At 49.7% G+C, this 13685-nt stretch overlaps 1 protein-coding gene across 4 annotated transcripts in view; it reads right to left on the minus strand.

Annotated features, from left to right (window-relative positions):
* Positions 1-223: 223 nt before the first annotated feature.
* Positions 224-13685, minus strand: part of RPS6KA6 (ribosomal protein S6 kinase A6) — a 65863-nt gene continuing 52401 nt past the window's right edge. Inside the window, exons 10-22 of one of the 4 annotated variants that reach the window (XM_077286456.1) lie at positions 13355-13425; positions 12128-12216; positions 8912-8976; positions 8321-8423; positions 4562-4686; positions 4356-4481; positions 4165-4254; positions 3915-4076; positions 3528-3689; positions 3015-3091; positions 2684-2801; positions 2464-2604; positions 224-1541 (exon numbers count right to left, since the gene is read on the minus strand). In XM_077286456.1, coding sequence (XP_077142571.1) covers positions 1416-1541; positions 2464-2604; positions 2684-2801; positions 3015-3091; positions 3528-3689; positions 3915-4076; positions 4165-4254; positions 4356-4481; positions 4562-4686; positions 8321-8423; positions 8912-8976; positions 12128-12216; positions 13355-13425 — 1455 coding nt within the window. In that variant the 3' untranslated portion in view covers positions 224-1415. The remainder of the gene's footprint in view (positions 1542-2463; positions 2605-2683; positions 2802-3014; positions 3092-3527; positions 3690-3914; positions 4077-4164; positions 4255-4355; positions 4482-4561; positions 4687-8320; positions 8424-8911; positions 8977-12127; positions 12217-13354; positions 13426-13685) is intronic. The other 3 variants (XM_077286459.1, XM_077286458.1, XM_077286457.1) reach the window with 3 other exon arrangements.

Consider the following 13685-nt stretch of genomic DNA (forward strand, 5'->3'; position numbering starts at 1 on the left):
CTGAGAACGACCTTAAAAGTTAATTAAAATCAGTTTTGCTAGTTTGGGAGACCATTAAATACCAGTGTGAGGGGTCGTGGCGCTGAAAACGGAGCCACACCGTCTTCACTTCTGATTCGCCCAACAGAATAGACACCATTACGAACATGTCACACAGCAGTGATATGTTTAATGGCCGTTACCCACACGGCTACACTGTGACGAGGTCATCAGCTGTGTGGGCAATGGCATAAAATGTTAAGTCTCCTTTTTTGAAAACATCCTAAAAGGCAGACTGGGGTCCAGTGGATCATGTGTGGGACTAAGAGGGGCTAACTGGCCCTAACGTGAAAGAGGACCGCCCAACAGGTACAAAGAAAATAAAAAGCATGGCCCAAACCACTCCAGGCAAAACTATTGGCACAATCCGGTGACTTGTGGGTAGAACAGCCAACCCCGGGCACTGCACAGCGACAACGCATCGAAGAACAAGGCAAAGACTAAGAATAAGTCGTGAACCTCACACAGGATACAATACATAGTGCACATCAGCCGCTCTGTTAAGTGTTTCTCCACCTCTTCCATCTGCAGTTCCATTTTTAAAAATGACAGATGCGATTTCCCAGATCTCCCCCATCCGGTCCCCCCTGTGTTATTCCACACCTTACCCCCGCAGCGCCTCCCTCCTCTGCTGACATTTCGCCAAGGTCCTCGCCGTCCTCCTGCTTCCTCCAATCTTTATTATTTTGGTTCTTAATTCTACAAAAATATAAACTTTACCATCGAGGGTAAAATCATCTCCCGGTACCAAGAAAATAAAATAACATAAAAAAACAGAAATTTGTACAATTGAACGCGACGCACGACTTATATACAACCCTAGATAAATTAATGCACGGCAAATCCACGGCAGAGTCCAGGTGGTGGCAGGCGGCCCGGTGACTACCAGCAGTGCAGGCCTTCACAGCAGGGAGTAAAGCACTTGTTCCGGTGACCGGCAGCGACCGCCGCCCCAGGATTTCCTAACGACTACAGCGACAAGGTGAACACAGTGATAGCCAATAGAATAAGTTATAGAGTCCGGACCGTGCCCGTCCCCCACAGTACAGGATTGATGGGTTGTGAATACTTGACGTCCCCGTGTCATCTGCTGAACACTGATCCAAGTCACCTCTAGGCGACAGACTCCATATTACCAGATAACGGGCGACCTCCGGCCCAGATCCTTCACATATGCGCGGTCCGGCTTGGAATAAACGCAGAATTTACAGCATCTTGATGAATGTGTAGTTGTCAGGTGAGGAGTGGTCAGCGTGGCCCGGTGTCGTACCCTGATAATGAAGTAATAATGAAGCACAGTATGATCCTCCCTGGAGACCTGTACAGAATATTCAAGTAATCGGGATCCTCGTCCCTCCTCCACGGCTCCTGCTGCTCTACATGTCCGTCGACGTTCGCTTTTTCATGCTGCGTCTCTGGGCGAGATTAGAGGCGGCGACCGGCTCCAGGAGCGGCTGAAAAGTCTTGTGGTTCAGCGCAGAGTATGTGGCGGCCATGGCTCCCTGGAACGGGAAAGAAGAAAGTTACACGAGGTCGGGGGCGGTCCTCCACAAACATGAGGGCAACTCCGGAAGCTTCAAGTTCCCGCGAACACGACCTAAAGAGGACCCCTGGGAAAGACTGAACGAGCTTTCCGACCAGTCTCTCCTCCTCTGTGGAGATGTCGCTCATCTCCCTTCTATAATTGCACAGCTGCTAACCCGGATGTGAACATGGAGGCTTCTAGACAACACCAGATTTGGCCTCTTGGAATTGAACAGGTAAGATGGTACCGTGCGTTTTCTTGGGTCTTCATCACCAGGACAATTTTAGCTATAGTCTCCTAGTGTCGGTAAAACTTATTTTATACTCTTAAAGGGGATGTGCACAAGGTAAAAAATGTCACCCCTGGCTCAAAATGGATAACAAACAAAAGCGGCAATACTCTCCTCACCAATCCCCTTCTACCCTGTGGTCTTAGCCGATCACTGGAGGGGCAACTCGGCCCGATTCTCTTAGCGACGTTTTGTGCCATTTTTGCGGAAGGCCGGGGGGCGCCAGAGAGCGGCGGGAGGCCGGGCGGCGCCAGAGAGCGGCGGGAGGTCGGGCGGCGCCAGAGAGCGGCGGGAGGCCGGGCGGCGCCAGAGAGCGGCGGGAGGCCGGGCGGCGCCAGAGAGCGGCGGGAGGCCGGGCGGCGCCAGAGAGCGGCGGGAGGCCGGGCGGCGCCAGAGAGCGGCGGGAGGCCGGGTGGCGCCAGAGGAACTGTAAGATGGTAATTGTATACTTTTCTTCTGAGCCTGTAGCACACGTTTTACCCCCCCCCCCCCCGCCTAGTCCCTAGTTTTTTGGTCTATTTTGTACCTCATAGGGCATTTTTTTAATTATAATTTTCACACTGGGACACAGCATCAGTCCTGCGTCCCTCATCGTGCGCTCAGCCGTTACCTTGACGAGGTGGGGGGCGTCCTGTCGGTTGAGCTGGTAATGGGGGAGCTGGTCCCGGCAGGTGATCCAGGAATGCTTTAACACCTTCTCGGCGGTGTATCGCTGATGCGGATCCACGTGGAGCATGTGCGACAACAGGTCCTTACATCAGGAAGGAAACGATTCAGGTCACTCAGAAAAATAACAAACCACGCATTTACCATTCATGGGGCGCACTTACTTTTGCCGCATCAGACACAGTATCCCAATTCCCGCCGCTCAGGGAGAAATTCCCGCTTCCTATTCGTAGTAGGATTTCCTCCGGAGTGTCATTAGGGCCATTCGCAAAAGGCGTGTACCTGTAAGAAGCACAAGGCGCTTATAACAGGGGAGTAAATATAAGAGCGCACCCACAACGCCGCATAGAGATTTCATGCACTTCACACATTACTGGCGCCCTCCGGTGGTCATTCATTTGTACTACAAGAATTTCCTCATCACTTTATTCCATATGTCCCCCGTTATCAGACACAGCCCGGCTCCCCCGGGTTACCATACAACACCAATCTTACCCCGCGAGCATAGTGTAGAGGAGGACACCGAGGCTCCAGATGTCACAGGCCGCGTCATACCCCTGCCTCATCAGAACCTGCAAATATAAGCACAAAATCTCATCATCCAGAGCCAGAAAGTAATCCCGACCTTCACAATACACCCGCACATCACACTGATCCCCTGGGGCCATCTCGCCATTTACTTGGTAGGATCCCTGCAGGTATTGTTCTTTGTTGTCAGCCATTTCAGGCTGGGGGATGAGCAGCCCCTCGTAGAGATCACTGTCGGTAATGGATGTTATGTAAAGAGCCGCTCAGTTCATCATCAATATTACACGGTGAGCTTCAGTGTGAGAGTAGTAGGAAAACGATGCTATATCTGTCCTCCATGCTTTACACTGACATTTCGAGTTCTGACCAAAGCCAGGCTTTATGTGAGCCGATCAGTGGTGCGGCCACAATCAGGCGGCTCAGTGAGACGGTGCTTATACTTGGCATTATTGTGTGCTCTGTGTTTGTGGATTTTTATACCTCCGGGGCCACGAAGTTCGCCGTATAACATGGAGTCAGGAGGAGGCCGTTGTCTCCCCTCAGCTGCTTGGCAAAACCAAAGTCACATATCCGGATGGAGTCGGCGTTACTGGAGTCGTCCATGTACAGGATGTTACTGGGCTTCAGGTCCCGGTGAACTACCTGCAGAAAGAAGTATTTTTAAGACCTGAAGAAGGGAAGGACACAGCGCTGTGCAAAAGTCTGAGGCGGGTGTGCAAGAAATGCAGCAGAGTAAGACGCTCCACACACAGGCGGTCTATAGATGAAGCTTCTTACTCTGCAGCATTGTTTCCATACCTGCCTAACACTTTTGCACAGCACTGTACATAATACATAATGTTGTGGAGGATTCAGCGCGGCTCGTACCCCTTGGCAGTGCAGGTAGTCCACAGTTTTGGTGATGGTGTACAGGACGGCGCCGGCCTCCCGCTCAGAGAAGAACTTCTGTCTCAGTATTCGATCCAGCAGCTCTCCCCCCTTCATCAGCTCCGTAACCAGGTAAACGTAGCGTCCGTCATCGTCATACACCTGCCCAATGTCACACCAAGGTGTCAGCTGGAAGATGCACGGGGGATGGTGCGGTGCGCAGGGGGACGGCGCGGCGTGCAGCACTTACATCCTTCAGGGTGATGATGTTCGGATGTTGTCCGTATCGCATCAGGATCTCGATCTCTTCCGATGGATCCCGCTTGCTTTTGTCTATGATCTGAAAGAGACAGGAGAAACCTTAAGACACTGATAACAGAGGACAACAGTGTCCGGCTATTACACATCATCCTTTGCAGTAAGTATTTGCCCCCTCTGTACCTTGACGGCGTACTCCATGTTCGTGGCCCTATGAATACACCGTTTGCAGATGGAGTAGGAGCCGACCCCGATGTCTTCCTTCAGGTCGTAGATGTCTGTGAATTGCGCGCGGCTCCCGTGAAACTGCTGTGATAAAAGTAAAGGTAGAGTAAACCCTCAGCCTAGGCGCCGGTGACCGCACAGACCGGCCTCACCCCCGCCGTCACCTGTACCATCGGTAGGACGCTTGTCACAGAAGAGATTTTATGCTCCTCGATGGAAGAAGGAGCCACGAAGCTGAAGCCTTTGAAGAGCTGGTGAGCGTTGGCGCTGGGTGGGACCCCCGGAGAATCTGCAGGGCGAGACGAGAGGTCATAAGTGTCTGCCAGGAGGAGTAGCAGAGAGACACAGGTCTGGATCTGACAGTGCTGCCCCTACGGCGGCGTGCACACAGGGGATGTGGAGAACGGCTGAAAAGTCACTTATAGTAACACTTCCCCGCCGCTTGTGTGTGCAGAGTTGTCAGAGGGTTTTTTCCCCATTTTAGGTTCTGAAACATCTGATGGAGCAGAAATACAGTGCGGCCACTTCTATGAAATGGATCCGAATGGAATCTGCTCCATAGTTTGTTACTGTCCAATCAGAAGGCTGCAAAACACTCCGGGAAACAAAACTTCCCCAAAAAGTCCTCACACAAGGACAAAACAGTTTCCACTTGAAAACTTCGCCCACCTCAAAAAACTCCATCTGTGTAAAGTCCAAAGGGGAAGAGCAGGTCAGATGCCCAACAATCAAGAAAAGAGGAAAACTAATTCTTGAAACTGAAAAATGAGAAAATTCTCCTTTGTCTTTGGCTATCCAAAAACTAAATAAAACTACAGAATGTGAAAAACATCAGCACTGAGAGGAGTTCAGGAGAAGACAGATAAGGGTTATAAGCCGTCAGAACGAGCTCAATGACGGATCCTCAGTTAACTCATTCTGCAGCCAGATATAAGCAGGGAAAAATAAACAGCCTGAAAAGCTAACACGGCACAACATTGTTAATGAAACTCAATTAGAGAAATTATTTTTGGCCTAAAATTAATGCATTTAAACTTAAACAAGAAAAAAACAACAATGCAGATAAAATTTCAAAAATATTGTTGGAAATCCTCTTCTGCCCGTAGGAGATACAGATTCCCTTTTCTGACTCTCTAATTTGTAGCGGTTTAATACAATGGCCTCCTCCTTAGACTGGCTCTATGTGATCAGATGTTGGGGTACATGGGGGACGGGTATCAATATATTGGGGGCATTTCACTATTTATGTCTATTCCAATATAAAGTGCTCAGACATAGCACAGCTCCGGTATATGGGGATCCTCGAGGGGCACCCCAATGTCTCCCCTATAGACCCAGAGTGTCAGTATAAGAATCGAATCAGCCGTCGCTATGATCAGTACTGACTGCGGAATAGGAGGGGATGGACACAGCACGAAGGATTAGGTGGGATCCCACACATTCAGCACTACGTCTCGTCCTGGGATCCCCCACATTCAGCAGTATGTCTCGTCCTGGGATCCCCCACATTCAGCACTACGTCTTGTTCTGGGATCCCACACATTCAGCACTACGTCTCGTCCTGGGATCCCCCACATTCAGCAGTATGTTTCGTCCTGGGATCCCTCACATTCAGCACTACGTCTTGTTATAGGATTCCCACATTCAGAAGTATGTCTCGTCCTGGGATCCCCCACATTTAGCAGCATGTCTCGTCCTGGGATCCCCCACGTTCTGCGGTATGTCTCGTCCTGGGATCCCCCACATTCAGCAGTATGTCTCGTTCTGGGATCCCCCACATTCAGCAGTATGTCTCGTCCTGGGATCGCCCACATTCAGCGGTATGTCTCGTCCTGGGATCCCTCACATTCAGCAGTATGTCTCGTCCTGGGATCCCCCACATTCAGCACTACGTCTCGTTATGGGATCTCCACATTCAGCAATACGTCTTGTTATGGGATCCCCCACATTCAGCACTACGTCTTGTTATGAGATCCCCCACATTTACCATTACGTCTCATCCTGGGATCCCCCACATTCATCACTACGTCTTGTTATGAGATCCCCCACATTCACCATTACGTCTCGTCCTGGGATCCCCCACATTCAGCACTACATCTTGTTATGAGATCCCCCACATTCACCATTATGTCTCGTCCTGGGATCCCCCACATTCAGCAGTATGTCTCGTCCTGGGATCCCCCACATTCAGCACTACATCTTGTTATGAGATCCCCCACATTCACCATTACGTCTCGTCCTGGGATCCCCCACATTTAGCACTACGTCTTGTTCTGGGATCCCCCACATTCAGCAGTATGTTTCGTCCTGGGATCCCCCACATTCACCATAACGTCTCGACCTGGGATCCTCCACATTCAGCCGTATGTCTCGTCCTGGGATCCCGCACGTTCAGCAGTATGTCTCGTCCTGGGATGCCCCACATTCAGCAGTATGTCTCGTCCTGGGATCCCCCACATTCAGCAGTATGTCTCCTCCTGGGATGCCCCACATTCAGCAGTATGTCTCGTCCTGGGATCCCCCACGTTCAGCAGTATGTCTCGTCCTGGGATCCCCCACGTTCAGCAGTATGTCTCGTCCTGGGATCCCCCACGTTCAGCAGTATGTCTCGTCCTGGGATCCCCCACGTTCAGCAGTATGTCTCGTCCTGGGATCCCCCACTTTCAGCAGTATGTCTCGTCCTGGGATCCCCCACATTCAGCAGTATGTCTCGTCCTGGGATCCCCCACATTCAGCAGTATGTCTCGTCCTGGGATCCCCCACATTCAGCAGTATGTCTTGTCCTGGGATCCCCCACAGTCACCAGTATGTCTTGTCCTGGGATCCCCCACAGTCACCATTACGTCTCGTCCTGGCATCCCCCACATTCAGCACTACGTCTTGTTATGAGATCCCCCACATTCACCATTACGTCTCGTCCTGGGATCCCCCACATTCAGCACTACATCTTGTTATGAGATCCCCCACATTCACCATTATGTCTCGTCCTGGGATCCCCCACATTCAGCAGTATGTCTCGTCCTGGGATCCCCCACATTCAGCACTACATCTTGTTATGAGATCCCCCACATTCACCATTACGTCTCGTCCTGGGATCCCCCACATTTAGCACTACGTCTTGTTCTGGGATCCCCCACATTCAGCAGTATGTTTCGTCCTGGGATCCCCCACATTCACCATTACGTCTCGACCTGGGATCCTCCACATTCAGCAGTATGTCTCGTCCTGGGATCCCCCACGTTCAGCAGTATGTCTCGTCCTGGGATGCCCCACATTCAGCAGTATGTCTCGTCCTGGGATCCCCCACATTCAGCAGTATGTCTCGTCCTGGGATGCCCCACGTTCAGCAGTATGTCTCGTCCTGGGATCCCCCACGTTCAGCAGTATGTCTCGTCCTGGGATCCCCCACGTTCAGCAGTATGTCTCGTCCTGGGATCCCCCACGTTCAGCAGTATGTCTCGTCCTGGGATCCCCCACGTTCAGCAGTATGTCTCGTCCTGGGATCCCCCACATTCAGCAGTATGTCTCGTCCTGGGATCCCCCACATTCAGCAGTATGTCTTGTCCTGGGATCCCCCACATTCACCATTACGTCTCGTCCTGGGATCCCCCACATTCAGCACTGTCTCGTCCTGGGATCCCCCACAGTCACCATTACGTCTCGTCCTAGGATCCCCCACATTCAGCAGTGTGTCTCGTCCTGGGATCCCCCACATTCAGCACTACGTCTCGTCCTGGGATCCCGCACATTCAGCAGTATGTCTCGTCCTGGGATCCCCCACATTCAGCACTATGTCTCGTCCTGGGATCCCCCACATTCAGAACCACGTCTTGTTATGGGATCCCCCACATTCAGCACTATGTCTCGTTTGGGATCCCCCACATTCAGCACTATGTCTCATTTGGGATCCCAGAGCTTCTCACCTTTTGGCGTTTTTGCTGTAAACTCAGGATCGAAGCAGAACGTGTCTTCAGGCTTCCCGGACGCCGGTTTAAACGGAGGCTGAATTTCCCGTCTGTACAGCTTCTAGGGACCGGACAGAAGAGTGAAATATCAGTAGATATCTGAATAATGAGACTTTCTGGTCGCACAGCTGATGGGTTGTTACAGTGTCAGCAGCACTCCTCTCTCTCCTGCCTTTATAAACTAGGCGGCTAGCTCTTACCAACACTGACACACTGCAACAACCAATCAGCTGTGAGAAGGACTGGGTAAAAGGTTATTCCCAAATCGTTGGGGGGCCACTGGGACATATGGGGGTCCCAAGATCACGGCCATCTTGAAATGAAGCAAAGGCTGAACATGCACATCTCCGCACTATTTGCTACCGAGCCCCGATCTCAGGATCCCTGGGGGTCTCCAGTGATCAGCATGTTACCATGGAGAGAGGGTACTGGCTTATTAGGAACAACCCTTAAAGTGTTCAGCTTTTATCCTTTTGCTGACAGAAACCAGAGATCTTAACAATGGTGAGAATGTGAAGCACAAAGTTTTCTGGACAGACGACGACTTACATTCCAGTCAATGGTAGCAAAAAACGGATGCCGTTTGATTTCTTCCACCCTGTCCAAGCCGGCCCCTAGGAGCAAAGAAACGGACATTAAACACGGGGACCGATGGCAAATTCTGCTGCACGTCCGAGGTAAAGGGGCTGTCCGCTACTCGGGCAACTCCTCTCATTCTCCATGCTCGACCGCAATGAAAAAATAAACCCTTAAACTCCCCTCCAAGTAGTGGACAACCCCTTTAAGAACCCCTTTAAGTGGTTTTCATCAGTGTAGGACCCCAGAGCTCAGGGCGGCAGCACCAAGCAGAGCTCAGGTCTGTACACCACTCGCACTTCTTGAGCACGTCTCTCCCTTGGCATGAGTGACTCGAGGGGTCTCAGGACACGGACCCCCACTTATCCACAGGGAAACTGTACTGGAGGGGTCCTGGATGAGGCCGGCGAGTCTGATGATATGGCAGGCCTGACCTATTCCTCAGGGGTGGGGCTGACAGTAGGAGGGTCATGCTATGGCCTTTCCACTTAACTCTTTCCTGCCAAAATTAATTTTGTTATTTTCTCTCCTTTGTTCCAAGAGCTACAACTTTAGCTCTTTATTTTTTTATTTTTTTTGTATGAGGGCTTGTTTTATGTCGGAAAACTTGTAGCTTTTATTGATATTATATTGCGGTAAAAACAAAGGCTTGTTCACTTTCAATGCATAATGGAGTGGAGATGATGTGAACGATAAAAAATGTTTATTTGTTTTGTCAGAGTTGAACAGACAGGTAATGGTTTCTACACTTTGATAGATCAGACTTTTTCCAGAGTTAATTATGCTAATTAGGATGTATAATAAATATATATATATATATATATATATATATATATATATATATATATATATATATATATATATATATATATATATATATATCTCTATCTATCTATCTATATCTATCTATCTATATATCTATATATATATATATCTATCTATATATATATCTATCTCTATCTATCTATCTCTCTATCTATCTATATATAATTGTCTAAGGGGTACTTACGTCTTTCTGTCGGCAACTTCCGTCACGGATATTCATTCGCTGATTGGTCTCGCCAGCTGCCTATCATGGCTGCCGCGACCAATCAGCGACGGGCACAGTCCGATTAGTCCCTCCCTACTCCCATGCAGTCACTGCCCAGCGCCCGCTCCACACTCCCCGCAGTCATGGCTCACACAGGGTTAATGCCAGCGGTAACGGACCGCGTTATGCCGCGGGTAACTCACTCCGTTACCGCCGCTATTAACCCTGTGTGACCAAGTTTTTACTATTGAGGCTGCCTATGCAGCCTCAATAGTAAAAACATCTGTTAAAAATAATAATAAAAAATAAATCATTATATACTCACCTTCCGCCTCCTTTCCGGCGCTCCGGTGACCGGTCCATGCAAGCGGCAGGTTCCGGTGCTAAGGTTGGTGTGCGACAAGGACCTGCCATGACGTCACGGTCATGTGACCGCGACGTCATCACAGGCCCTGCACGAGAAGGACCTGCCGTGACATCACAGTCATGCGACCGCGACGTCATCGCAGGCCCTGCGCGCCTGCGCGAGAAGGACCTGCCATGACGTCACGGGCAATATACCACGTGGCTCTGTGCAGTATACCACGTGGCTGGGCAATATACCACGTGGCTGGGCAATATACCACGTGGCTGGGCAATATACCACGTGGCTGGGCAATATACCACGTGGCTGGGCAATATACCACGTGGCTGGGCAATATACCACGTGGCTGGGCAATATACCACGTGGCTGGGCAATATACCACGTGGCTGGGCAATATACCACGTGGCTGGGCAATATACCACGTGGCTGGGCAATATACCACGTGGCTGGGCAATATACCACGTGGCTGGGCAATATACCACGTGGCTGGGCAATATACCACGTGGCTGGGCAATATACCACGTGGCTGGGCAATATACCACGTGGCTGGGCAATATACCACGTGGCTGGGCAATATACCACGTGGCTGGGCAATATACCACGTGGCTGGGCAATATACCACGTGGCTGGGCAATATACCACGTGGCTGGGCAATATACCACGTGGCTGGGCAATATACCACGTGGCTGGGCAATATACCACGTGGCTGGGCAATATACCACGTGGCTGGGCAATATACCACGTGGCTGGGCAATATACCACGTGGCTGGGCAATATACCACGTGGCTGGGCAATATACCACGTGGCTGGGCAATATACCACGTGGCTGGGCAATATACCACGTGGCTGGGCAATATACCACGTGGCTGGGCAATATACCACGTGGCTGGGCAATATACCACGTGGCTGGGCAATATACCACGTGGCTGGGCAATATACCACGTGGCTGGGCAATATACCACGTGGCTGGGCAATATACCACGTGGCTGGGCAATATACCACGTGGCTGGGCAATATACCACGTGGCTGGGCAATATACCACGTGGCTGGGCAATATACCACGTGGCTGGGCAATATACCACGTGGCTGGGCAATATACCACGTGGCTGGGCAATATACCACGTGGCTGGGCAATATACCACGTGGCTGGGCAATATACCACGTGGCTGGGCAATACACCACGTGGCTGGGCAATACACCACGTGGCTGGGCAATACACCACGTGGCTGGGCAATACACCACGTGGCTGGGCAATACACCACGTGGCTGGGCAATACACCACGTGGCTGGGCAATACACCACGTGGCTGGGCAATACACCACGTGGCTGGGCAATATACCACGTGGCTGGGCAATATACCACGTGGCTGGGCAATATACCACGTGGCTGGGCAATATACCACGTGGCTGGGCAATATACCACGTGGCTGGGCAATATACTACGTGGACATGCATATTCTAGAAAACCCGATGCGTTAGAATCGGGCCACCATCTAGCAAATAAATATATATAATTATCTTAAAATGTTTTTTTTTGTAAATATATATTCTGTTATATACTTTTGTTAATATATTTGGTTTTGTATTTGTATTTGTGCAGTTCCCATAAGACCTGCGATCCTGTCCAGTAATTAGTAATATCAGCTGTTCGCTGCTGGATAAACAAGCGCTCTGGATTATTAGGAGGTCAGAGAAAGTCTTTACATCCCATAATCAGGGGAGAAACCCCTTAAGGCCAGAAATGAAGGTGTCTAAAGGGGCCGAGCACAAACAGTGATGATCACAGGGAAACTCACCTAATCGATTTAGAGGATTCCGCTTGAACAACATTCGGAGGAGACTTTGAGCTTCGGGACTTAAGAACTGCGGCATCCCGAGCTTTGATCTGTGGTGGTCAGAAAAGTTAGAAAAAAAAAAAAAAAGTCCTTGAAAAGTAATAGTGACAGAAATCCAGGGGGCCGCCGAGGCAGAGAACATTTCCCTTGAGCAATGAGGGACGAGACCGAGAATCTCAAATTAAATGCATTTATAGGACACGAGGCAAAACCCCTTGTTTTGTGCATAACAGGGTATCTGCTCAGTATGACCCAGGGGTTGGGGAAATAACTCCTGGTTATTAGGGCAGCAGCGCTCTGCACCCCATGGGAATGCCACCACTGTGGGACTTCTATGATGCTTTTGATAAATAGGCACTTTATAAGCACAGAGACACTTTCCGCACTATTTTGTTTTGGAGCAATTTTTGGTCTGTCCTAGCTGGTGTCTCCCCAATAGTAAGTACACTCCCCTGATGACCTCTTCTAACTGAGAAAGAAACGCGCTGGGAGGGATCTTTCCTGGGGAAATAGTCCTACTTGGCTACTGCCCACGTTAGGGCAGGAGCTAATGTGGGGGGCACGACAGCGCAGAGAGAGGGATGCTTCTACCCATTTGGACGTGACCCGGGTGACATGAGATGGGCGAGATCCACACATCTTCCTCCTTTGCCATCACGGTTATCGCACAAACATACTTTATCTGTTACTCAAGTTCTATCATCTTTCGTCAGGAATTAATGAATAATGTGTATTGACGGCTTATTGCACTGATGGGAGAGAATTCCATGAGTATAGTTATATCCTGACACCTTGAGGATTTCTTTGGCTCATTGCCACCATTTATAGGACACAGACACGAAACTAGGGAGTGGTAACAAAACTTTGTGTCATTTTTACAATGTATCCATAGCAACAAGACTGTCAGACAGGAATGTTCAGCTCAGAGTAATTGGGTTAATTACAATGTATCAGCGTAGGCAATCATCTATAAGAGTACGACCGAGAAAAGCAACAATTTTCTTTTGTCCTGGACTTGAGGCCGACTGCCCTGACCTGCACTGATACATTGTAACAAGAGATTTGTGCAGCTGCTGTAAATAGCGGAGAGGATTTGTGCTACATAAGATGCAGATTCAGCAAGATAAATAAAACATAGAAAGGTTGTGTTCTGTCCTCTAGGAATCACAGCGCAGAGGGGGCACTTACTTCAGTATCATGTTCATCGTTTCATTCCGGTCTTTTCCTTGAAACGGCAGCGTCCCCGTCAGCATCTCAAACTGGAAACACAAACAGGAAAAAGTGTCTGAAGTTGTTAATAAATCTCATTTTACATCACAGATTATGAGAACAGAAAATTGCAGAAATATTACATTATAACAAAAGACAAAAAGCAGAGCTCTACACGACAGAAGAAAAATGAAACAAAGTCCACATAGAACGTACAAGTGATCCCCAGTCACATCCTGTATTATACTCCAGAGCTGCACTCACTATTCTGCTGGTGCAGTCACTGTGTACATACATTATATTACTGATC

Source organism: Ranitomeya variabilis, chromosome 2, assembly GCF_051348905.1.
Source record: "Ranitomeya variabilis isolate aRanVar5 chromosome 2, aRanVar5.hap1, whole genome shotgun sequence".
Lineage (NCBI taxonomy): Eukaryota > Metazoa > Chordata > Amphibia > Anura > Dendrobatidae > Ranitomeya > Ranitomeya variabilis.